Genomic DNA, 26,542 nt, shown 5'->3' with positions numbered 1-26,542 from the left:
AAAAGATCACAAAAACTTTACTTACTTCATAGTAAGTATAAATACAGTACAGTACACCCACACAAACACACATCAATAAAACTAGGATGTACTGAACAGTGTCATTAATAAATACTCAAAAAACATGTCAAACTTCACTGAAAACACATAGGGTTCTTCCATAAATACAGCATGGAGAATATGGGGTGTCCATACTTTTTTTTGTGTGTGTGTGTTTTTTTTTGAGGGGAGGGGGACAGAGCACAGTTGTTCTTTGGTGGTAACGAAAAGAAAAAAACTTGGAATTTCTGACAGATGTTTTCCCCACCGGAATTTCTACAGTCAGAAATATTCAGTGTCAAAAAAAGTAATGTCTTAAATTGAATTTCAAACTCTTGACGACCCAAAAGCACCGCAGGATATCGATCTGTGACACCTGAGCCTGGAGTTGAATAGAGGAAGTAGAATTTTTCACACTGTATGTTCGATGGGTTAGAAATTCAAATTTCCATTTTCAAGACGCAGAATCAGACAAACTTCCATTGCACGCATCTCGATAGAAAAAAAAAATACCGTAATTTCCAGCCTACAAGCCGCGGCTTTTTTCACACGCTTTCAACCCTGCGGTTTAAGCGGTGATGCAGTTAATTTGTGCATTTTTTTTCTAACGGTCGCAAGGGGGCACTCGAGTAGAAAAGGTAAAAATGAGACCGGTGGAATATATGTGCCGAGGAAGTGACTTTTACCGGTCCTGTTAGCGTTAGGCTAGTGTTGGCGCTTTGCTAGCGTGTGGCTGCTGTGTTATTGGCGTGTCTCAACGACATTTACCGGTAAGTTTTATTTTAACTGGCCCTGTTAGCGTTAGAACCGCGCTCGCGTTAAACTCTTTTTGTGTACCGTCTTTCTTTGCAAATATCTCGTGTTTCAAAGTTGGCACTTGCGGTTTTTACACAGCTGTGGCGTTTGTATGTACCAAATGGTATTTCCTTTGCAAATGTACTCGGTGAGGCTTGTAACCAGGTACGCTCTGTAGGCCGGGAATTACGGTAAAGGAATGCTAGAAATTTGAGGAGTAAAAAAAATTCAGTGAGAATTCCATATTCAAATTTAGATGGCACAGTTATAAAATCCACCAGAATTAAATATATATTTGTTTAAATTTGATGGTAAAAAAAAAATGCAGTGTTCGAAATGTGATCTTTGCCAAATACATCTTGAAAAAATAAACAAAGTTCCAAAAAATCCATAAGAAGCCAGTGAACTCCAAAGCGAAGCAAGCGTTAGGCAAGCAGCTGAGAGGCTCACAGTCACAGTTCATCTTTGCCCGCCGTCACCCGTCCTCTCGGTCTGCCCTTGGCCGGCGCTTGGTTGCGAACGTTTCGAGGGGCGGGGGCTCCGTCGCCATCCTTGTCGCCCGACTTGGCCACGCCCTGCCCGTCGGGAGCCCAACCGTTCTCCACCTCCTCTCGCTCCTGCGGGGTGGGAGACAGACAGATTCCTTGATTTATGAAAATTAGTAATGACTACGTAGATGGGATTTTATGTATTCATGTGTTTATTTTAGATGTTTCCAACTCATACATGCAATAATACATTTTTCAAAATACAGATAAATTATTTCAAAACTTTTTCCCCCATTTCTCAGGGCACATTAGTCTTATTTAAATGTGGTTTTCTAACGACTGGATTTTGATTTTGCAAATCAATTACAAAAAAAAATCTTGTGCACAAATACTCTTTTGCAAAAATCTGGACACGACTTTATACCCATTATTATTATTGGGATATTTGTGGAGTCTACAATTTTAAGGTGGGATAGTTGAATTTGATCCATTTTGGAATCAGGCTGTAACATAAAAATATGAAAAAAAAAGTGCTGTGAATTGTTTTTCAGATGCACTGCAGATATTTTATTGATCTGGAAAAAAAACGTTTTTTTTTTCTTTCTTTTTCTAATTTTTTTTTTCCAAACACTTCTCCAGTAACAATGGAATTCCTGCGAGGCATTGCAGGTGAACAGAATGCAAAATTTTCCATCACCAGTGTCAAACTCAAGGCTCGTGGGCCAGATCTGGCCCGCCGCATGATTTTATGTGGCCCGCGAAGGCATATCGTGTGTATCAACTTCCATGATTTTTGTTCAAATGTGTACCAAAATTTAAAATGGCCTTATCATATATGATAATGGTGAGATATTGCAAGGATTTAAGTTACCGGACATCATCAATAGTTGAAAACCCCATTAGCCTTGATTTCAGATTCCCAAACTAGTTCATAAATTAAATGTGTAAATATGATGAGGTGAAAGATTTTCATGTTTCCACAGTCATAACAGCGCTCTGAGGGAATCTGTAACTACAATGTGGCCCGTGAGAAAAATGAGTTTGACACCCCTGCACTAGATGCAGTAGATAGAGGTGCCTATGGAGCAGTTTAAAAAAAAAAACTCTGTCTGTACAGCCACGGCGATGAAACACTGAAGTCCAAATAGTTTGTTACTGCACTTAGGTAGAACTACATGACGTAAGATTTTGGCAGGTGATGAAGTGAATGAGGTCAACTGTCCGCCAGATTTGCATGACGCTGCAGGTGTCATGCGTGACTCACCATGTCCCTGTAGATCTTCTCTTTGGTGAACCAGAGAGCCAACGCGCAGCGGCGACCTTTGGTCACCGCGGTAACGCCGTGCGGATTGATGGGTCCCGACGAGAAGCCAACCAGACGGCCGCACGTCGGTTTGACTCGGGCCTGCGGGGCCGGGGGCACAAATGTCAATCATCTCGTCGCATGACAGAAGTACTGCAGTATTCTCCCTACTACCGTGTATGGCATACGTATTGGATGCTGCTTGTATGCGCTGTTGCTGTGTTGCGTGTGTGCTAAAGCAGCGGTTGTGTGAAGATTTTCATCTTTGGTTAGGTGAAATGTTGTTCTTTGGTTTAACATTTTGCTGTTGAAATATACACAGTTTAATTTTGTTTTACGTCACTTCAAAGTTCAACTGGGAGTGCCAAACCGCTTCAAGCAACTATGTTTAACTGTACAGGCAAGTGTTTTGTTTCCTCAAAGTTTCTTAATAGTGAGAGGTGACAGGTACTAAGGAATACTTACATTAAAAAAATAATATAAGTTTAACTGCTCTATTACATTTAAAAGTGTTTAAATCGTCTAGTGCGGGAAAATTACAAAAATCATAGCATATGGTCTCTCAATATTGCAGATTTGCACCTATTGCTGGTGGAATTTAACGCCCTAGAAAAATGGCCGTTCACCGTGCATACACTGCAAATATAATACACAATACTGACCGTGACGGTTTTGGCATCCGTGGTGGTGAAGAACAACTCGCCCCCGTCGAAGTTGTCATTCAGGTAGAGAATGGCGCTGGGTAGAGAAATGTGAATTTCACTTCAATTTCCAAGTGCAGAAGTACAAGCTCTGCCTTGAGATGCGAGTGACCCGCTGTGACGGTCTGAGCGCTCCCGGTGCCGCAAAGTCTCTGTGAGTAATGCGCATGCGCGTATATGTTTTGTTAACGTCTGACCATTCCCATCCCCATCCCCATCAATTCGACAACTTGTCGTCGAGTGCTCATGTTCGCTATGGATGTCTCAAAGATGAACACAGCGAGCGTACATATATGTGTATATCTTTTTGTTGTTGTTTTTAATCAACTTTTGTTTTCAGGTTAGGTTAGGGCTAGGTTATAATGTATGTTAGCTCCCTCTATGTAGAAGAGGAGGAACTATGAGACTGGGAGATTTCCCAGTAAGCGTCTGCTACGTACCCAGAGTTCCCCTGTTAGTAACGCATGCGCATTCATCACAAGGAGACTTTTCAGCAAGGGGCAGCGCTCAGACTGCTTAAGAATGAGCTCGACTCACTTCACACCAACCAGCAATTTGGAAGTTAGTGAACAATTCTTCAAAAAAAGACGCATGGAGTGAATTCAACTCGCATCCCAAGGCATCACTGTACATGCAACTCTGTCTATTGAAAACAAAATATTGTAAATCTGTACTTTTACAAGAGCTATACATACTGTAAACCATGATTAAAATTTTGAATTTTAATTTTGAAGGACATGCTGATGGATGATGTTTGCTCAATGTTTGACATATGTCCCATCTTCTTTTGGCTTAGCAATTGCTTGTTTAGCTCGCTGCTATTCATGTTGGTTACACCTCAAACTAGTATAAATGTAATTTTAACATCTAAAAATTAAAATGTTTATACCTGAGGTCCCTGTGTATGAAGGCGGGCGGCTCCTTCCAGCACTGCCTGGTGTCCGGCTCAAGGAGACAGTTGTCCACGTGGACCGGGTGAGACAAGTCCATTCGGCCCTCTTGGTCACCTGCTGGGCACCAGAAAAAAAAAAAAAAGTGCCCTATAATAACAACTGTAGAACTCAACTGAAAGAATGCGATATTTGAGAAAAGCACAATTTAAATCAGAAAATGTGGTTGCACAAGTTTGCACACCCTGTAAAAACTGAAAAGTAACCCCTCCGATTCAAAACGAAGCTTGAGCATAACTGAGTGAGTTGTAACGGAGTTGTTCCATCCTACCTGCAGTGGCACTCCGACAGACGAGGTGCGTGAACGCCACGAAGAGTCCCGAGGGGCTCCTGAAGTAGGAATGAAGCAGCATGCGCGCTCGCTCACCCAGCTCATGCAACAACTTTGCATCTGTTTGGTTGACCAGGCCGTCCTGAGCCAGCTGTCACATTCAAATATGGCATGTGAAAAATCCTGTAATTTCTGGTCTATAAGATGCAACTTTTTTTCACACTCTTTCAACCCTGCGGTTTATGCGGTGATGCTGCTAATTTGTGCATTTTTTCTAATGGAGAAGTGAGACCGGTGGAATATATGTGCCGAGGAAGTGACTTTACCGGTCTGGCCCTGTTAGCTGCACTAGCGTGTCACTGCAGCGTTTCAGTGACTTTTACCAGTATGTTTTTTTTAACCCACTCTGTTAGCGCGACAGCGTTAGCACGGCGGCGCTAGCGTTAAACTCTCTGTGTACCGTCTTTGTAAATATCTCGCGTTTCAATGTGGGCTCCAATGTGGGCTCTTGTGGCTTTTACATGGCGTATGTATGTACCAAATGGTATTTCCTTTACAAATGTACTGGCTTATAACCAGGTGCGCTCTGTAGGCCGGGAATTACGCTACATCTTACTGTGCTTTTTTTTTTTTTTTTTTTGAGGGGGGGGGCCTCACCTTCACAGCTCTGAGCAAAGTAAGGCCATCTAGTGTCTCGTGAGGCGTATGCGGCGACCGTCGCCCCCGGTAACCATCTCCTGCTGATGCAGCTGCCTATTAAGAGTCCAGAAGAGATTATTAATAGGGCAAAGGTATTATTTATTAGCTCGGATTTACACTGTTGGTCCAAGTGCCTAATTCCAATTTAATGCCTAGATCCCATTATATTAACAGGCTATTTTTCCTAATAATTTTAATCGGGACGTGACTCACTGCTGCCAGCTGCAACATCCTGTCACACTCCTTGTCCGTCATGACCCCGTCGAGGACCACCCGGTTGGTCCCGTTTAGGAGCAGGTCGTCCATGGTGATGGTCACCCCCACCTGACGGACTGGACCGCCTGCAGACAAGGCCGAACCGAGAGATGCGAGTGTTGATCAACACTAAATTGATTCCAAGAAGAAGCCGATTGTTTAACCTGCATAGAAGCCGCTGTCGTCAACCTCCTCTTGCTGCTCTTCCTCTTGAGTTTTTCCAGTCATCTTCTCCTTTTCAGCTCTAAGAAACACAATTTATGTTGATTTCACTTGACTTTGTTAGTTGTTTTTTTTTTTTTGTTTGTTTTTAAAATTCATTTCTATCGCTTGCAAGATGACTTACTTCCACATTTCCCTCAGGGCTTCTGGGACGACATCCTCTGGTGTCCAAAGATCCTGCACAGAAACATGTGGTAATCATTTTTTTAAAGTTTCCCCAATGCAAATTAAAGTGAAAAGATGAATACTTACTGGGTCAGTAAAAGTGTAATTTAGGTTCTCCATCCCGAAATAAAGAAGCTTCTTCTCCTCCAACGAGCGTTTGACATAGTTCTCGATCTTCTGTAATGATCAACATACAAAAAGAGATTAAGAAATGGACTATTTTAGATGTAATTGGTGACTTCTTGGTAGTGGATAATTAAGAGGAAACAAGAACAAATTGTAGATGGCCTACGGGGTGGGGTGGGGGGGGGGGGGGCCACCCGAGCTCTTGGAGAACAAGCAAACTCCGCTCAGGAAGGCTGGAGCTAAGATTCAACCCTAAACCTCATAATTGTGAGGCAAATGACTACCATGACACTGTGCTGGCCTCCAACCTCCATTCCAGATTAAAAATGATTCGTACAATTATTGAGATTTTTTTTTTTTTGGGGGGGTTCTTTTGCTGTAAACTACAGTCATCATAATTATACGAAAAACAATCAATATTTCACTGCCCCACGACTGACTGGCGACCAGTTCAGGGCGTAGTCCGCCTTTCACCCGAAGCTAGCTGGGATAGGCTCCAGCTTTCCCCCAACCCTTGTGAAGATAAGCGGCTTGGATAATGACATGACAATCAATATTTCACTTTTTAATAAATCCATATATGAACTTCACTTTTTGAATTGAACTTCTGAAGTTGAATGACATTTCCCATGATGTTTTATTCTAGTGAGCCAGTAGAAAATGGATGGAGGGATTCATGTTCAGGTCTTACCTGAGTAGGCTGCAGGTCCAGTGACTCTATGTCTCCTCCTAGTGACTCCTGGTAGAGCTGCAAGTTGTCTATGGAGTCCTTGTCTGAGGGGTAAAAGAGGAGCAGGGAGCGAAGCGTTTGCACTGCGCCTCTTACGTCTCCAGCTGTGAGCAAGCATGAAAACGGAATGCACCAATATTTAGGAGTAGTCCAGGTATCAACAATATTCAATATGAACTTGAGTCTCAAATCCTGAATGAATCAACTACGTTGATGATTTTTTTGCTATATACTAATATATAATAATCAATTAGAAGTAAGTTTCTTTCGGCTTGTCCCGTTAGGGGTCGCCACAGCGTGAGGTTTCAGATGAACGCTCAGATTTGTTTGGCACAATTTTTACGATTCCTGACGCAACCCCTCTCGGGGAGTGGAGGCCCCATTGGGATACAAACTCACGCCCCCTGGTTTACCAAATCAATCCTCACTGAGCTATGGAGCCTCAAGGCATAATAATGACGACAGTAACCCAGTCGTTGAGAGTAGTTGGGGAGGGTAAAGTATGCAGATGTTAGGCTGTAGAATCACAAACCTTTAAATTGCGCGATGTGCATGTGCTCGAGCTGAGTGGGCAGGAAGTCGTCCTGAGAGGAGATCCTGCCGGGACGGGTGGCCACCTGAGTCACGCACGACTGCTGGGACGACAGCAGTGCGAGGGAAAGAGCTAGGTGGCATAAAAAACAAAAGATGTTGTGTTCAATTAAGCGTCCAATCATAACATTCAAAACCAAGAAAACTCCGAATACCCGCCGCCTTCTCGAAAACGCCGTCGACGCTGTCCACTCCTCTGTCCAAGGGCAAGCGCTGTCCGGCCACCACGCACTGCACCCTGCAGTCCTCGATCTGACGCAGCGTTTCATTCACGCACGCTCGCCATTTGTCCACTGCCAGCGCCCACTCGGATGACGCCTCCAGCTGAAGTGCCAAATCGTACAGCAGCTGTCAGGCAACAAAAAAACAATAAGTATTTAATTTGAATGGGAAAAAGCACACGTGAGACTTTGCCTGCCATGCCTATATTGTTACTGTGTGTGAAACAAGGTACATTTTCTTGGAAAATATTGTTTGCTAACTGAATCGTTAGTCCATCCATCCATTTTTTTTAGCCGCTTATCCTCACAAGGGTCTCAAGGAGTGCTGGAGCCTATCCAAGCTGTCAACAGGCAGGAGGCATTGTACACCCTGAACTGGTCGCCAGCCAATCACAGGACACATAGAGAGAAACATCCACACTCACAATCACAGCGAGGGGCAATTTTAGAGAGTCCAATTAATGTTGCGTGTTTTTGGGATGTGGGAGGAAACCGGAGTGCCCGGAGAAAACCCACGCGAGCACGGGCAGAACACGCAAATTCCACACAAGCGGGTCTGGGATTGAACCCGGGACCTCAGAACTGAGGCCAACGCTTTACCAGCTTATCCACCGTGCCGAATTGTTTGTCAATGGAGTCATCTGTAAAAACCACTGTATACCCTACTTCCAAAAAATGAGGGATAGCGGTGCTTTCCCGTGAAAATTCAAGGCTAAGCTAAAATGCACTGTACCCTTTAGAGATGAACGTAATTTTGACCACCTCTACGCTCTTGAATGTACATTTACAACCGTTTAATATCCACTTGTAAAGAGTATGTGCATTTTACATTTTTTGCAAGCACACTATGCCTCTCTTGCTATGCGTAGTCGTGTCATCTAAATTATTTGCTGCATGAGATCAGAGCGCACTGTTGTCGCGCTCCCTCACCCAGTGCTTTTCGCTGTCCATCTCTCGGTCGTAAAAGGCTTCGTCGCTCACTCCCTCCATCCTTCTGTACTTCTCGATGTTGTTCCTCATTTCCAGGTGAGTTGGGTTGGCCACGAAGTAGGTCTGGGCTGCTGCCGCAGCCTTCTGCAACTTTTCTAGCTGATGCAGAGAGGGCGAGAGAAACTTGTGAAGACAGTAATATAATGAGTACATGCATACCTTATTGATTTTGTGAGTGATGACTGACCTTATAATACGTAACCTGCAGGAAGTTGTACGGGTTGCGGGAGCCGAACTCGTACTCGATGTCCGTGGAAACGGGAAGCTGTCCTACATAGCTGACCGAACGTCCCATGCAGAACCTCAAGCACTCCGCCTTCTTCTGCACCCAGTCCAGGGCCCAGAGGTCCCATAGGCTCCCGTCTTCGCTGTCTGACAATGCAGGGACAGGTGACCACAGACCTTATATGACATTTTACCATGCATTTAAGTCAAGGGTGTCGGACATATTTTTAGGAACTCGAGGATGCTGATAGGGACAACACTAGTAGTTTTATCAGTCTAGTATGGTCATGCAAAAAAACAACAACCTAACAATAGATTTATTATATATTTGGCTCCGCTTGAGTTGCAATCTCACTGGACGTTACAGTGTGTTGAAAACTTTTTTTTCCCCCCTGATATTGACATCCATGTGATGTCATTTTAAATGCAGAGGACAGACAATATGTTATCTGTGAGTATTAGTGTAGTATCTGTCTCTGTGTTGCGCCACAGTTTCTGTCAAAAGACTCATTGGGTCATTTGTATTTCAAGGCACCAGTCTATTGTCACTTTTATGGGAAACAAACTATTTTTGAAGTGGAGGAAAAATTGTGCCAAGCTGTCGTAGGATGCATAAAATGACATGGAGGGCCTTTAGTTTGGCAAGTGACATTCATGGTTTGTTAGTTAGGGTGCTGCAAGATTTCAACAGGTGCGCTGTGAGAAACTATATAATGACAAATTATTTTCTCTAAATAATCTATCCCCGCTAGCAACATATAGTGACAGGCAGAGCTCTTAAATGTTATCCCAAGAGATGGCAAACGATACAAAATGCAAAACGTGTGGATCCACTTTTTATGATTCATTATTTCATTTATTTTTTCACTTTTTCTCATGCAAAATATGTGCCTTGGCTCGATAAAGGTTTGGAAAAAAAAAACTGAAGTAAATAAAGATTGCATTTCATGGGTTGTGCCAGACAGAAGCAGAAAGACCAGAAGGCAAAATACCGTACTTGCCTAGTTTTCGGAGTGCACCTCCTCCCGCCGCTCCGCACTCCTCAAAACACTGCCTTCGGATTTGGAACAGAGCCTCTTTGGTCGCAATGGACCTCTCCAGCAGCTCGGCGGCCTTGACCCACTCTCCGCTGAAGTACGAGCGGACGCCCTTGTAGTACAAAAAGTCGTAAGGCTGCAGCAGCGAGGAGACGCCGTCCAAATTGGCCGATGCCGCGCACAGGAAAATGACTTGAGACGCCACGTATACAGCGAAGCGGTCAGAGGGAAGCGCCATGGTCCCGCGGAAGAAGAGACGGGGAAAGACCACAGCACGACGGTGAGCAACTTTGGGGAGGAGGAGGTGGGACGCATAGCACCGCCATTTTCCCGGAAGGGGGCGCTGTGGTTTGGCACAGCAGCCGACGATCACAAAACGCCCTCGATTCGTCAATTTCATAATGACCGCCACCATTGCGATATTCTACTTTAAATTAGTCTTGAGAACAACAGAATACGAATCGTTAAAATAACATTTTCCCATTGCAGGTGGAGGTGTATGTTGTAAAAGTTATGGTTTGGGCTCGAGCTGTTACCGTAACGATCACAAACTGGAATGAACTCTTGTTTCAGACTCTCAGTTATACAACGTTGCAGTCACCACTAACATGTATAATTTTTATATATTTAGGGACGTATGAAAAGGAAAATATGCACCATAAAGCTTGAAGACAATGCGTTTCTATTCGAGGTAGCGGTATGTATTATGACAATTACGGTAATAGCTGTGTTCTCCACGGTACCGTAATTATCCCAAAATGAAATCAACGTTTATTTTAAACTCTCACTTATACCCTTTAATAGTAATTATTCATTAATTGAATATTTTCAAACGTTTAATAAGCTATTAATAACAAAATATGTGCGATAAAGCTTGAAAACAACACCTTTCCATTCAATTCTTGCGCGTGTATTTGTGACATGTACGGTAAAATCTGCTCGCCAGTTGTGTTCACGGCCTTCCCACAACACAAGGCAACGTCTCATGGTTCATTCAAGCCAAACGCACAACATTTGACGGGTTAAAGCGACGGACACTCATCCGAGGCGGTGGAATTACGGAGCCCGGTGGATCCACGCTTACTTACCGATCGTTGGCACCAGCTAGCTTGTCATGGCGGACGTCAGCGAAGTTTTGATGTCGGTTTTGTCCACAATTCGGGTGCCGAAGCCCGGGGACCGCGTCCACAAAGATGAATGCGCCTTGTCATTTTCCTCCCCGGTGAGCAACAGCTCTTGCGTTCGTTCTTTTTTTTTTGAAAGCACGGCGAACAGGACTGGACCGTTCCTCTCTGCCTGTCATCTTTGTTTTGTTTTATTACGGCGGAACGTTGAAACAATGTAACGCTGACTTTACCTTGAATGTTCCATTTACTAGCCAGTGAACGTTAAGCTAAGCTAATGGTTTGCCGTGGCGAAATAGGGAAATTTGGCATGTTAGCTTGCATCTGCACTCTCACCGGGAATTCTTCAAACTAACCAACTTTGAAGCTTCCCTTGCTGTATGTTCTCCTCAGAAGCAATCACGTGCCATTTTTAAGGTTTTATTTTAGCTAGCTAGCATCGTGACAGGTTCACTGCAGGTTGACTATAACATGGAAAGTTAGCGACATTGCTGCCAACTTCTCAGCGTTCTGATGATGATGATGATGGAGGAGGAGAGGACAGGTAGAGGTGTGACTCTTTGTGTCTCCAAAAATCCGTGGATTTCTGTTTCCTAGGAAAGCGAAGGAGGGTTGTATGTATGCATGAACAGCTTCCTGGGCTTTGGAAGCCAGTATGTGGACAGGCACCACGCTCGGGCTGGGCAGAGGGCTTACTTGCACATTACCAGGACTCGGAAGGCCAAGGTATTCATACATACATGTACACTTCCATGCCCGTTACTGTTTTAGTAATACAATCTACCGTATGATCATCCAACTGTCTCACGCAGAAGGAAGACGACAGTAACTCTGGATCAGGACACCCGCCCAAGAAGAAGCCCACCAGATTGGCGATAGGTGAAATATGGAAGCATATTGTAATGCGTTACAGTGGTACTTTGAAGGTTGACATTACAGTTTTGTCAAAAAAAAAAAAAGAATCATCATCTCATCCATCTTTTGTTGTAAGATTAGTTAACAACTGGTCGCCAGGCTATGACAGGACAGATAGAGACAAACTTTTCGTTGTCACACCTATGGACAATTTAGTTCGAGTCTTTAATGAGCCTAACGTGTGTTTTTGTAACATTGGAGAAATCCTGTTGTGCCTACAAAAAAAGCATGTATGGATTCCAACCCACAGCATCTGCTTGTGCAGCAGACGTGCTAACCACATGCTCTACCGTGCCACCTGTTGTATTCAGTTTCATACCGACAATCCGTTTTCGTATGGGTCCACATTAAAGACACGATTGAGCAGGATCTTATCCAATGAACGAGTACAGTATTTCACTACTGGTTATCCCTGTATAATTGCATATACGACAAACTTTAAAGTCCTTTGTTGGTAAAAGTTTGATCAATACTGGTCCAGTATGTATAGTACAGTACAGTATATACTGCAAATATGTTAATCACTGGATCTTAATTGTTTCCGGCCTTCCCAGGGATTGAAGGTGGTTTTGATGTAGAGCAAGAGCACTATGAGGAAGAATACAAGGTTGTCATCTTTCCTGACAAACAGGAAGTCACAACAGAGGACCTTGGAGCCATGCCTGATGTTGTCAAAGAGAGGGTGAGTTATTTTAAGTGCAGTTAAAGTGTGTGTGTGTGTGTGTGTGTGTGTGTGTATTGGGTTGTCTGCATGACCACGCCTTGTCACTGATGCAGAACAACTGAAAGTGTAGTACAGTAGTTGTTTCTTTTTTTTTTTTTCAATGGGGACACCCGATTTGATAAATGAGTGTACTGAGTTAAGTGCTCGGTCACAGAATGAATGAAAATTTCAAAGGCAAGGTGCCACTGTGTATTAATATCCTGTCACTGATAACCCAATCTGTTTCATTCATTTCATTGCTCGCAAAGGTGTCCTTGTCAATGGCAGGCATCATCGCCGCCGACTCGGTGTCTCACACCTTGCAAGTGCAACAGTGGGATGGGGAGGTGAGACAGGAGTCGCGATATGCCGCCGACCTCAAGCAGCTTGACAATGGCGTCAAGATCCCTCCCAGGTGAGCCTTGACGTAACTGCCCGTGCCTACGTCGCCGTTGAGAGAATAATTTCAATATTGATGGTAATCATTTCCAGGATGGTACACAATCTGATCAATAGATTTGTTGTCAAAGCAATTGATCCTTTTTGAAATAATAGCAATTTAATCTGTACGTTCGCCAGTCAAATTGTTGCCATGATCAAACTTGGCTGTTATGGTTGTACTAAAAAGAAAAATATTTTTTGAGGTGGTACTTGGTGTAAAATGTTTGCAAATCACTGGTGTAATGTGTCACTGATGAAATAATTAACATACTTTCAGAAAATATAAAAATGACCCATCATCCATACTCCAAATAATGTATCCTCTTTATTACTCTTTTTCATTTACTTGTTTTAAATGTAATCTGTTCTTAATCATTCAACTTTATTTTAACGATAAAGTAATTTAGGTCTTGGGAAGTGGGTGGCATCCACCTGTTTGGGTCCCCTGTGAGATGGACTCGCTGGCTTGGTCCCCACTTGGGGATGGAGGGGGCCAGGCCCCATCCTTCCTCAATGTGCCAGCTCAGCAGCTCCATACACCAGTTGACTAAAATGCGTGCGATATCGCGTTTATTAACTAATAAGTTCCATAGACACGCTATGGGGTTTAATTGTTTGCACTGGGCCCACTAATAATAACACAGATTATATTGAGATAACAACTGTTTAGACACTATAAAAAGCATCCCACCGCACCACTCACCAGTTGGACTGCCTTGCTCTTTACCCACATCCTGCCCTCCTCTCTCATTTAGTTTTCTTGGTTAGTTGATGCGAGTCTAGTCCGTCACCCGCCCTCTACTTTGCCAAGCGCTATTTTAAAGAGACATTTTTATCCAAATTATTTGACATTTATGGTATTTTTCTGCATTATGGGATAGTGCTAATCAGGCCCAGCGCTATAGAAAAGGAATAGAATTTTGACTCACCACTATGTAAGAAATAATTCTTTTTCAAGTCTATTTAATTGCATCTTTCTGACTCCAATTGGAAGATTTTTGTCAACATGGCCTTTTAGATGTGCTTGAGTACAGTTCGCTGTCATCATGTGGGTCCCTCCACGTTCTAGTGGCTGGCGGTGTGAAGTGTGCGGTCTCCAGGAAAATCTCTGGATGAACCTGACGGACGGCAAGGTGCTTTGCGGTCGCAAGTACTTTGACGGCTCGGGCGGCAACAATCACGCCCTCCTCTACTTTCAAGAGACGGGATACCCGCTGGCGGTCAAACTTGGAACCATCACCCCAGACGGAGCAGGTAAGACAACGTTCAGAAGAATTCATTTGGGGAAACATGGCTGTAATGAATTATTTTGCAGATGTTTATTCTTACGATGAGGATGACATGGTGCTAGACTCCAAGTTACCAGAGCATCTTTCTCACTTTGGCATCGACATGATGACTATGGAGAAAGTACGTACAATACGCATACTGTAACTGTGATATAATCAGTGTTGTTTGAACGTTCATCTTATTCTGTCGTTGTTCAATCTGAGGTTTCTCACGTACCTTTGCGCTCGCAGACCGAGCGGACCATGACAGAGCTGGAGATTGCCGTGAACCAGCGCGTCGGGGAGTGGGAGGTCATCCAAGAGTCCGGGACCACTCTGCGTCCGCTGTTTGGCCCCGGCCTGACGGGCATGAAGAACCTGGGCAACAGCTGCTACCTCAACTCTGTCATGCAAGTGCTCTTCACCGTTCCAGACTTCCAGAGCAAGTCAGTATCCATCTTTTTTCCTGTTTATTGGCTTGGTTAAATGATCATTGTTGAGCCTTTTTTTTTTTTTTTTTTTGTGAATGCCCCAAACACACACACAAAAAAATCTCAAAAGGCCATTGGTTCTATTTTCTGTTTAAATTACATCTATATTCATTTTTAATGTAAAATTCCAAACATCTGTATGTAATTGAGATTTAGTACCTTGATAATGCAAAAGATCAATTCTCAGAATGTTTTCACAATGACACATGAAAATTAAATGGCTTCATGGCTAATTAAAAGTGCTACAAATGCACTTGATGGCCTGTGTATCATGTCATGTCATTATCCAAGCCACGTATCCTCACAAGGTTTGCGGGAAAGCTGGAGCCTATCCCAGCTAGCTTTGGGCGAAAGGGGGACTACACCCTGAACTGGTTACCAGTCAGTCACATCACTGAGTGGGAATCGATCCCATGCTTCCCGCATCAAAGGCAGGCGTGTGTACCACTACACCATCAGTGACTCCCCCCCCCCCGAGGCACGGGGAGAACATGCAAACTCCACATAGAGTGCTGGGATTGAACTCAGGTCCTCAGAAATGTGAGGCCAACACTTTCCAGTTGAGAAACCTTGCCACCTTCCTGTATATCACGTTTCATGAAATATTGGCCACGCCTCAATTGATCATCAGGTGTATTGTCCACTTGAATATCTCAGGCAAGCTCCCAGAAAAACAAAAATAACTTGTGATGATACTTAGTGTTTGTATTTATCTTTACTGTACCTTTCCTGGAAGTCGTAGTCAAGTTATTAGTGATTATTTTTTTAATCAATGTATGTAAGAACAATATTATGTAATTAATATAAATTTAAATACATTATCAATTTTTACAAATATACTACATTTTGACAGTATTTTTCAAAATTTCACTTTTGTATCAAGCTGGCGCTACAAATATTTTGAATCGGTCATTTTACTAATTACCACATCAGTTGTTAATCTTTTTTTAAAACTGATGTTGCTTTATTAAACAACAATACCAATACAGAATGTGATGCAGCTATTAATTTTTTTTTGTCCATTGGAGGGTGCCATCCTCACATTGTTCTCTGTAGATTGTATGATTTTGAATGTGTGTGGCTTAAAAAGGCAGGTCCTGGTGAGTGTTGTCTGTTGTTAGCTCAAGTAAGCCACTTTCCACATTGATTGCCTGAGCATAAATTGTGGCCATAGAAGCTCGTTTTTGACTCTATTACATTTTTCTTTCTTTAGCTACCTGTTGTTCAACAAAGCATTTGGAAGTGCACCGACTGCTGCGTCTACCCTTGACCGTATTGCATTTTTATATATTTTTTTCAGTTTGCAATGATCTCAAACAAACTTCGGACGCTCTCTTGTCTTTTCCGTTCTCTTTCCTCTCGACGTGTCGTCGTCACGACGACTTAATTGTATGTGGAGTCGTGCATCGCCAGTAACCGTAGTATATGTAGAAAATGTATTCCTGTGAAGCTGCAAGCCACGCCTTTTGCTCCAACTTCAAGTAATTTGGGGTATTCGTTGAATTGTTTCAGCCCTACTCGAGTGTCACTATTAGTTACAAAACTATAAAATTACCATTTGATTAGTGAACAGTTAATATTAGTGATCCTCAAATAAACCACTTACACCAAATGAACGCCTGCTCCTCAGTAGAAATTTGAAAGCAGTAGCATGAAAAACCTTTATTAGCCATTGGATTACTTATTCTATTATGTATGGTGCACATACCGGCACATAATATATATTAACGGAATGTTTGTTTGAATACATTGTGTCAGTATAAATCTTATTTTAGCAGTACATTTGAGATAATTATGTATCATTTTCGTCACTGTTAATAGTTCTCTATGTAATAGAAGTAATATAATGTAACTCCACATGTATTGGATTCCAGGTATGTGTCCAACATTGACAAAATTATTGACGGGGCTCCAAGTGACCCCACTCAAGACTTCAAAACCCAAGTGTAAGTGTCTCTTTTGAATATCTTTTGTGATACCCGATTCAGCTCGTCAGTGTCGCTGTCTGTGCGCTGATGTTGTAACTGGTCATCTCCCACAGAGCCAAACTGGGCTACGGCCTGTTGTCGGGTAAATATTCCAAACCAGCGCCGGATCCTGGCGATGAAAATAGTGCAGCTGAGTCCAAGGTAAGGGGCGAGGGGGGAGGCGGGGGAGCTGTTTGCTGTTGTCTATTTGATCATGCATTTTCCAATATTTTTTCACAGGATTACCAAATCGGCATAGCACCAAGAATGTTCAAAGCACTTGTTGGGCGGGGCCACCCAGAGTTCTCCACCAATCGACAGCAGGATGCTCAGGAATTTCTATTGCACTTCATAAACATGGTGGAGGTAAAGTTGAACATATCTGCGACTTCTCCATCTTAGTCATTTGCCCCCCCCCCCTCCCTTTTACCCCCATCTTATTACTTTGTTTTTTCATCTGCAGAGAAACTGTCGCTCAGGGCCCAACCCTTCTGAAGCCTTCAGGTTCTTAGTGGAGGAGAGGATTGTTTGTCAGCAGTCCCAGAAGGCCAAGTACACACAGCGAGTGGATTACATCATCCAGCTTCCCGTGCCCATGGACCAAGCCATCAACAAAGGTGAGTGGGCCAACGGGAATATAAACGTTTCACCAGATGTCCTTGTTTCTGGTTTGCATTTTGTAGAGTACACATGGAAAGTTTTCAGATCTTCTTAAATTTTTCCCTCCTTCTTATATTGCAATCATTTGTTAAAATGATTTTTTTTTTTCATGAATATACACATATCACCCCATAGTAAAAAAAAAAAAAAAAAAAAAAAAAAAATTGAATGCTTGAAATTCTGTACCCACTGTATATATGTGTACATGGAAGTGACTCATTTTATTTTCCTTTGTTGTTTTGGTTGTGTTTAATTGTTTGTCCTTCTGTGTTATCTTATGTAGTGTTTTTAGTTATGTAGTTTATTCAATTTGTTGGTTTTTTTCATGTGGTTCTATCATTGAATTCTTGCTTCAATTCAGTACTTAACATGAGCATAATTTAACATTCATAATCAAGGAGGGATTCAATTGGGGTGATTATTAAAGTTACTCAATTATTTCAAGTTTGTCAGTATGATTTAAAATATATATATATTTTTACTGCACTCGACGCTGCGGTATTGTGATACTTTTGTTCAAATAAAAAATATATACTATACTATTGGACACAATTTGGATGGGTTTTTTTTTCCTAATGAATTATTATTATATTAATCAGGACTCGGTATTGGCAGATACACAAAATGTCTTTGTTGACATGATAGAATTTTTTTTACCTTGCATTTATTTTTTTGAAAGGCATGTAGTTCCAAGCCACAAATATTTATTGGGTGTTCCCTGGCTTTATCTGTGCATCTCTCTTGAAAAAAGCACGTTTGCAAAAGGGACATTTGTGAGAAGAAACACTTTTTTTAACAGTGTTGAAAAAAAATCTATTTCTCTCGCTGATACAATTTAATATTTTGGCAACATGTTTCAAAACTGGTTTTGCATCAGGATAAATAAAGCAAATCCCAGAGGAGAGAAAAAACAAATACTGTAATGTGATTTTTGGTTGTATCCTTTGTGGGGGGAATCTGAGATTTGTTTTTGTTGTTGTCATATCGCCCAAGATTAAGTATTTTTGTCAAGTGAGTTTTCAGGGTGACAGATGACAGAGTATCATTTTCTGACATCCACCCAACAGATGAGCTGCAGGAGGCGGAACGGCAACGTGAAAACGGTGACTCGACTGCCACGCCCGTGCGAGCACAAATTCCCTTTGCGGTTTGCATGGCGGCCCTCAGCGAACCTGAACTCCTTACAGACTTCTGGAGCTCCGCTGTGCAGACCAAGACCACTGCCACCAAGTATGCGCAAACTGATAGGATTGCTATTCACAATGATTGTTTTTATTAATCTGTTTTATTTTCTTTCATCAGAACAACCCGCTTTGCCTCATTTCCTGACCACCTGGTTATCCAGATAAAGAAGTTCACATTTGGCCTTGACTGGGTCCCCAAGAAACTTGGTGAGCAAAGCTATCACTTGTTTGGGAAGGATTCTTACTTCTCGTATTGGTAAAATTGACTGCGTATGTGCTCAAAAAAAAAAATGTATGGGCAGTACGGAGAGTTACTTTCCAAATGTAGGATACTTTCTGCATCATAAAGCGGATCAGAAACCCACTGGGGGGTGTGGTGGAGGTAAGGGTACGTACTGTACGTATTACATAATGTTATCTGGTTGGTTTATCTTTCCCAACGTACGTAGTGTATGTACTCCATCCCTGTGTCAGCGAAAAATGATCCAATAGTAAATCAAGGAGAGAACTTACAAAAAGTCACACAGCAACATTTTTACTAATTTTGGAACTCATTCCACACAGGGGATTATTAGGCGCACCGTCGATTTTTGAGAAAACTGAAAGCTTTTAAGTTCGCCTTAATGGTGCGGAAAATATAGTATTTTGACATAGTTAATATTTTTTGAAAATCTGAGATTGGTCGTTATGTGTTACATTTAGTCTGCTACATTTATGCAAGTAACATTTTCAATAAATTGTACTTATCACAATTAATGCACAATAAAAGGCAGAGATAGGACGTCATGGTGTTGTCACTCGAGTCGTGGTGTGCGCATCATCTCTTGCCATCTCTCGTCTTGTATGGAAAAAACTGTATATGTTATCATAAAAATGCATTAAAATTGTAATGGTTTGAAACTTATTAACTGTATTATGCTTTTTGTTCTTGTTGCTGTAACTGTGGCGGAATATAGTTACCTTTTCTTTTTTTGTGTCTTAATTGTGTTACACTTTTACATCTGTTGCACTTCAACCTGGTATTATATGCATGAAAATACTACTATATAAAAAGTTAAGGGGTCTGAAATGTGCCCCCCATGATAAACTGGGGTTTATGGTAACGTGATCTTAGAAGGAGTTTCGCTGATCTTTTCTGTGCAGATGTGAGCATCGATGTCCCCGACACGCTGGACCTGAGTGCGCTTCGTGCGTCAGGGCAACAGCCGGGAGAGGAGCTCTTACCAGAGGTGGCCCCGCCCCCACTCATGACCCCTGATGTGGAGGTCAAAGGTATCCTGGGCTCCCACGGCAACGAGGAGGACGACTCTCTCTACTCCCCACTGCTGTGTCAGTCTGTCTGTCATTTCTGCTCCTTTCCTCCCTCTCATTAAGGTCCACTTGTCTTTTCCTCCTTTTCTTGCTTTTCTGCCTTTGACGTCCTCATGTTGCCTTCGTTATTCACTTTTGTATTGTTTTATGATTCATCATATTTCCTCAAATAGTGGCCCTCCTTCGACGCCAGTGATAACCATGTCATTTATTCCATTTTCCATAGAGCTCGTCCTCATTTATTTTTATACAGCGGTACCTTGATTTACAAATTTAATCAGTTGCGTGACCTGGCTCATAATGTTCTGATCTCAAATCATTTTTCCCCAATCAAATTGAATGCAAATGCCAATAATCGTAATTATTAGGGAAAAAAATGCACCCAATATTATTGTACTTTATAAAATAAATCAGTCATGACTTAATCATAGCATTTAAATACTTTTTGCCACATTTCGTGTACAATGGACATTGTGCTGCTGCTTCTGTTGTGTGCACTATGGCCACCAGAAGGGAGTAAAGCTGACAGATGGCTATAAATTGATGCCAGGTGAACATCTACAAGATCTCGGTCTTGGAAAATGTCTACTTAGTACTTGGAGCCATGCACCCGCAAGATCCAAGTAAAGGAGAAGCTCACCACAAGGCCAGTCAGTCTGTCATCAGTCACCCAATGACCACCAGTGCTATCAGTATAGCTCGAACAGCTGGGTTGCACCTCGACCTTTCTGCTCTCCTTGACAACGGCTACCCAGAAACAGAGACAATACCTCTCTTCACTTTGCCGAATTCTGTAAAAGCAGCCAACGGTGAAGGCACAGTACTTTGAGTTTGAAAATGGTTTTAAAAATCAAATGTGGCCTTTGAGCACAAAGGTTTCTCTTGTGATTGTTCATCTATTTTGTACCCATAGTTGATTTTTTTTTCTGCTGCTTTTGCTAGATTTCTCCGTTAAAAGTCCCAATAGTGTAATATCATTGTAAAATTGATTAATATTTTCCCAAAAACGCCCCTTTATGAAGTTGAGTGCATAAGCATTTGTGGCCACCACATGAGGAAATATGCTGTAACACTTTCATTGAATTCATTTTTGTTCTCCCAATTTTGCTTTCTGAACAGTGAATTCGTCAAAGTAATTCAGCCTTTTAACAATCTTCAGCTCCGGTGCTGGACGACTCCACCGTTTCGCAGCTGTGCGACATGGGATTCCCCTTGGAAGCGTGCAGGAAAGCCGTTTACTACACTGGGAACACCGGCATTGACTCTGCCATGAACTGGGTGATGGGCCACATGGACGATCCAGGTGCGCTGCCTAATCAGTGGATCTCGGTCCCGTTTGAGCGCTCGATTTTCTCAACCCGTGTCGTGTGATCCTTTTCTGGTTGGCCGCAGACTTCTCTGCCCCCTTGGTATTGCCCGGCTGCAGTGGCGGAACCACGCCGACGATGGAGAACGTCTCCGAGGAGCACCTTGCAACCATCGTCTCAATGGGCTTCAGCCGAGAACAGGCAACCAAAGCGCTTCGAGCAACGGTTAGAGGCTCGGTTGAGCCATTTATACACAACATTGTGCATAAAATTATGAATGTTGCAAAAATTAACCAACGACAGAGTTCTGCAGTTATGTCATGTTTTTAAGAAACCATTTCTTTGAGAATTTTTGCTAATCATTTCTTCATTTGAGGACCAACTTCCAAATTTTTAGGAGAAATTTTATGCAGTTTAATCGCACAGAGACCTGAAGATGATATAACTGGGTTGAATGTAAGGGAGGCGCTATCAAATATTTTGTATTGGGTCAGTGTTGAACAGTTTACTATATTATATGCTTCAGTACAGGTCCACAACAGTCGTAAAGATACAAAATATAATAATTGCGATGATGATAGCAAATAAAAAACAATACCTACCTGATGGTGTCAATCAAACTGGAGATAATACCTTTGTAAAGTTTTTTTGCTGTTGTTTTTTTGGTAGATTAGATTACATTGTGATGGTGCACTTAATATTGTGACTCACCTGATCGTGATAAATTTGATTTTTAACCCCCTCTGGACCAAATAAAATTTTGACGAGAGAAAAATCTGATATTTTCATAAAATGATACTCTAAACTTGAAATTTTCGAAAATATTAAACCTGTTGCAAATTTGCAACCCCTGCCCAGAAAGGGTACCGACCACCCATTATGTTTTTTTGTCCTCAGCGCAGGTGACGGCAGGGTTTATTATAACATGCTGATCCACCAAATTTTTTTAAAAATTTCATTTTAGTCGTTTAGTTCAAAAGGTGAAACATTTGACAGAGATCCCAAACCTCTGCTTCTAATTTTTCTTTTCTTTTCGGCTTGTCCCATTAGGGGTCGCCACAGCAATCCCAAAGCTCTGCTAATTAGTGATTTGATATTAATTTTTATCATTTTTTTTTTTTAATCTGTACAAATAAGCAGAGCAGATCGTAGAGACATCTTGAGACACTCGGTGCCCTCAGGCCCACCTTCATTTGTTGTGTTGTGCTCCTTTTGTTCTTTATATACATCACTTTTTGCTGCACTTCGCATGCATGAAAAGTGCTATGAATAAACTACCTTTGATTAATTTATATATAGCACTTGAGAAACCTATGCACTTGAGAAATAAAAACAAAACTAAACCTGCATTTATAGCCATGTTTTTTTAAATTTTCCTAAAAACTATATATATCAAGTTAATCTCTGCGGAACAGCAGAATATGAAACTAACCGACTAAAAAGTAAAATTTACCGCGCATGCACTTGTTGTCCTTTAGAGCAATACCCTGGAGCGAGCCGTGGACTGGATTTTCTCACACCTGGATGACCTGGAGTCCATGGAGGTGTCAGAAGGAGGCCGCTCGGCCGCCGACAGCGAGGCCGCTCGGGAACCTCCTCCCGGGCCTTGCGTCAGAGACGGACCAGGCAGTGAGTCCCGCTTGGGAGGGTCAAGGAGAACGAGGGCGCTCTAAACGAGGAACATGAGCGCCCCTTGTGGAAGTACTGTCTCAGGGTTACTTGTTCTCTGTGGTCTGTCCAGAATATGAACTGTTTGCCTTCATCAGCCACATGGGCACGAGCACAATGTGCGGCCACTACGTCTGTCACATCAAGAAGGATCAGCAGTAAGTGTACTTGAATTATGTATCACACTCACTTATCTTGCTGTCCCTTTCGTGGTTCACATTCTAGCACCCGGTAGCCACATGAAGATAAAAACTATTAGCTACATGGGAAAAGCGAAACAGCTCACATCGGGATGGCCAGTGAGTCCCCTTGCATTTGCAGATTTTATTCTTGCAACCTCACTGAATAACTCGTCTAGTCGATATTTTGCACTCAAACCAAAGCCACAAAAGCTCCACGTGCTAGTATGCACTTTGTCCTCTTTAGTAAGACTGGTTGGCGCACTTGTAGAATGACTCTGGGACACTAGTAGACTAAATGCGTTACAAATAATTTTTCCTTCAAACTCTTGAGTGCAACTTTTTACTGACTGCCACACAAAGCTTACGATTGAACTACTTGGCTGCACTAGTAACAGCACTAAATCCCACGTGTAAGCAGTTGTCTCGCAAGAGTAACCACCTGGACCCTACTAGTAGCATCAAAGTGACCACTGGTAGTTTTTGTTTCACTCGTAAATTTTGTTATTCTACTAGTATATCAAAGTTGTCCTTGTTGTGTGTAGAAATGTCTGCGGGAAAAAATGTTACTTGCTAGATGCAGTCATTCTACTAGTCCACTAAATTGTCTCACTCGTGAGGACAAATAGTGTACTAGTGCACAGACCTTTAGCTGCATATCAAGTAGACTGAATAAATTCTCAAAAGGCTTTCCATAAGCAGTTCCTAAATTCCCTTACAGCATTTTATTTATTCTCAGTACCTGCAGAGGGTGCTGTGCCTCCATGTAAAAACTATAGCAAGATTAATAAAGTCACGTAAAACACTTAAACCAGATCGACTGACTCATTCTAAAATGTTTTGATTTGAACTCTACGTTTAAGTATTATTTCATCTTCATTTTATTAGAACCCCAACCCCAAAGATGTGGGGGTCATCTACAAAGACCACCAGTTTTAAGATTTAAAATTTTTGGTTAGTAAGTTTGGCAATAGCCCCACCCCCCACCCCCCATCTCCCCATTATCATGTATGTGTAAAATCCAAGGACTGTGTTTTTAAAAAAAAAAATAATAATAATAATTTTTAATTTTTCTTTTATTCCATTAAGATACTTTTAAACCAACCTTCCATTTTCCAGTCATCTTTCTCATGAGCTCCAGCATTCAAAATACAGTACTACATTTCTTTTATTTTAATATTATAGTATTTTATAAATATTCTGTGGTATATATTTTTTATTACAATAAAAAAGAACATATTTTCTAATTGTCTGTTTTTCGAAGAAGGAGGTCAATGTAAAATTATTTTATTAAAAAAAACATTTGCTTTTTATTTTATTATTATTTAGTCATTTTATCAAAAAGAACTGTGTTTTTTTTCCCATTTTATTTTTGGCATGAGAATCATCTAAGACCAAAAATACATTTTATTTTAATAGTGTTTTCTAAATGTGATGTCATTTTTCATTTGTTTTATCATTTATTTCTATAATAAAAAGAACCTCTGATTTTCAAATTACAATGTTTGGCAGGAGACTCAACTTCAAAGGCCGCAAATGTTATCGTTTTTTTACAATGTTTTTATCGAGAAACCACACTCCTATTGTTACGTGTGTGTGTGTGTGTGTGTGTGTGTGTGTGTGTGTGTGTGTGTGTGACAGGTGGGTCATTTTCAACGACCAGAAGGTGTGCGCCTCCGAGAAACCTCCCAAGGACCTGGGGTACCTCTACTTCTACCGGCGGATGTCGGAATGAGAGCGAGGGGCTGCTGCTGCACTTTTTGGGGGGTGACAGTGGCGAGTGTGGATGTTAACACACACACACACGCACACAGCTTTTATTGCCGCACACACTTCCCTGCAAGCTCTTTGAAAGAAAGGCCCAGACCTATGTCATAATTGTAAATACTCTGACTGCTCGCTATTTGGCTGAGGTTGTTGTTTTTTTAATTGGTGGTTTTTTTTTTTTGTTTTTTTTTTTCAAGCCATGTTTTCTAAGTAAATCCTTCACGAGATAAACTCCCACATTAGGCCTCACACTACGTCTAATATTCCATACCTTCTATTGGTTTACATTTGCATGACTGCCCCCCACCCCCCACCCCCCGGCCCCCCTTGAAAAGTACAGCACACTTCCTCCAAACCCTGCCCTCGCCTTCTCACGATTGGACAAAACTGGAGCCAAGTCAGTCTCGGTCCATTCAGAGGGAAAATGTGTCAAGCTCATGTCCGCCGCTCCAGTGAGTGCTGTGAAAGAAAATAAAAACACCAAATCAACCTTGAGCCTGTACCATTTGTGTGTTTTTGTCCCATTTCTATCCTTTAGAGTCCCAGTCTTATAAAGCACTGTGTGGATGGATGTAGCAGAGACATTTATCGCACATTTAAGATGTGTGCAGAATCTCGGCTCGGTTGTTTACAAAAGCAACGAGAGCAAAGCCACTTTTGTTTCTGTGTGGTTTAACTTGGCCTACAACTTTACAATGTGCAGCTTTCTTTTGTTGTTCCTTTCTTTTCAAGTTGCGCCTCCCACAGTGTTTTTGCATCCTCTCTAGTGTTGCAGACGATGCGGATGGCTTGAATAAGAATATAGTACACATTACTGCCTCTGAAGTAAGTATTGATAAAGAAAGGTCGAAGTGGGCTAACCCCGTTTTTGTTGTTTTGCATTTAAAGATTTATGGTGGCAGTAAAATCTGGGGGATTGGTATCTCTGTGATTCATATGGAAATAGTTTCTTCTGGATATATATATATATATATATATATATATATATAGTTTTTTTTTGTTTTTTTTTTTTACAGGAATTGCATTTTGTTGTCCTCCTCAGATTTTGGCATTTTGTCAAACATGATTTTGGTCCAATTCATAGCTGCTGTAACTGCTGTTATTTTTTTGACGGGATTACACAAAAAAATTAATTATTGTCTAAAGCTAAACATCTGTCACAGCTGTTTCAGTATTAGTATTTCATGATAGATGATATTAAATATATATTGAACAAGATTCATTACACTGATGCAAATGCACTGGGACCCAAGATGAAGCAGGACTTACTTTCTGAGTATTCTATTAAGCTACGAATCAAAGTTTGTGGGTTGGTTTTGTGACATCTGAAGCCTGTTTTACTTGGGTGTGCTGGTCTTGGAAATGCAAGCTGGCACAGTGTTGTATCAGGAAAAAAAATGCAGCAATGTACTGACCTCACGTCGTCATTACAACTATATATTGATTTCGTCTCAAACAAATACTGCTAGGTCAGCGAGGAAACAATTTAACTACAGCATTAAAAATGTCGTCAGGCTTGAAATCATATATTCTGGCCTTGTGAGTATAACACCTAAAGTACCTAAATTAATGAATATATTTGCGCTGATGTGAACTTATTCTCACTTAGGGTTTGAGTAATTGTATTTTTAAAATACATTTTTGTATTTATGCATTAGAGTACATTTCTGTTCAACTAATTGACTGATTCTCAATTTTAATACTCTGAAAGCACGGTGGCAGCTTAAATAAATACTCTTTCTGTGATAC

The 26,542-nt window shown here is 41.7% G+C and overlaps 2 protein-coding genes and 1 long non-coding RNA gene across 7 annotated transcripts; 2 read left to right on the top strand and 1 right to left on the bottom strand.

The window, feature by feature from the left end:
* p3h3 (prolyl 3-hydroxylase 3) lies at positions 1–10,046 on the bottom strand. Of its 2 annotated transcripts, none has more exons than XM_061819725.1 (16): positions 9,769–10,046; positions 8,734–8,914; positions 8,487–8,645; positions 7,491–7,683; positions 7,277–7,408; positions 6,706–6,848; positions 5,976–6,065; positions 5,848–5,900; positions 5,666–5,745; positions 5,460–5,587; positions 5,205–5,300; positions 4,548–4,698; positions 4,216–4,336; positions 3,288–3,363; positions 2,587–2,727; positions 1–1,451 (listed from the first exon to the last, which is right to left on the bottom strand). In XM_061819725.1, the coding sequence occupies exons 1-16, from the start codon at positions 10,044–10,046 to the stop codon at positions 1,287–1,289; spliced, it is 2,187 nt and encodes a 728-aa protein (XP_061675709.1). In that variant the 3' UTR covers positions 1–1,286. The 2 variants fall into 2 exon arrangements, with proteins under 2 accessions (XP_061675709.1, XP_061675710.1); XM_061819726.1 differs by having other exon boundaries at positions 4,216–4,333.
* On the top strand, positions 6,787–9,848 carry LOC133500761 (uncharacterized). Its single transcript, XR_009795029.1, has 3 exons — positions 6,787–6,898; positions 8,755–8,936; positions 9,733–9,848. It is a non-coding gene; the product is annotated as an uncharacterized LOC133500761 (long non-coding RNA).
* On the top strand, positions 9,955–25,270 carry usp5 (ubiquitin specific peptidase 5 (isopeptidase T)). 4 transcript variants are annotated; one of them, XM_061819713.1, is made up of 20 exons: positions 10,199–11,030; positions 11,530–11,658; positions 11,745–11,811; positions 12,402–12,529; positions 12,820–12,965; positions 14,061–14,245; positions 14,307–14,401; positions 14,512–14,705; positions 16,625–16,696; positions 16,792–16,879; positions 16,958–17,083; positions 17,181–17,334; positions 18,445–18,607; positions 18,680–18,768; positions 19,705–19,833; positions 21,032–21,175; positions 21,265–21,404; positions 22,658–22,808; positions 22,921–23,005; positions 24,668–25,269. In XM_061819713.1, exons 1-20 carry the CDS (start codon positions 10,923–10,925, stop codon positions 24,759–24,761), a joined length of 2,487 nt encoding a protein of 828 aa, XP_061675697.1. In that variant the 5' UTR covers positions 10,199–10,922; the 3' UTR covers positions 24,762–25,269. The 4 variants fall into 4 exon arrangements, with proteins under 4 accessions (XP_061675700.1, XP_061675696.1, XP_061675697.1 ...); XM_061819716.1 differs by lacking the exon at positions 10,199–11,030 and adding an exon at positions 9,955–10,088 and having other exon boundaries at positions 16,792–17,083; positions 24,668–25,270; XM_061819712.1 differs by having other exon boundaries at positions 10,194–11,030; positions 16,792–17,083.
* The last annotated feature ends 1,272 nt before the right edge of the window (positions 25,271–26,542 follow it).

This window comes from Syngnathoides biaculeatus, chromosome 5 (assembly GCF_019802595.1).
Source record: "Syngnathoides biaculeatus isolate LvHL_M chromosome 5, ASM1980259v1, whole genome shotgun sequence".
Lineage (NCBI taxonomy): Eukaryota > Metazoa > Chordata > Actinopteri > Syngnathiformes > Syngnathidae > Syngnathoides > Syngnathoides biaculeatus.
The sequence above is the reverse complement of the archived record's forward strand: the minus strand, read 5'-3'. Positions and strand labels throughout refer to the sequence as shown.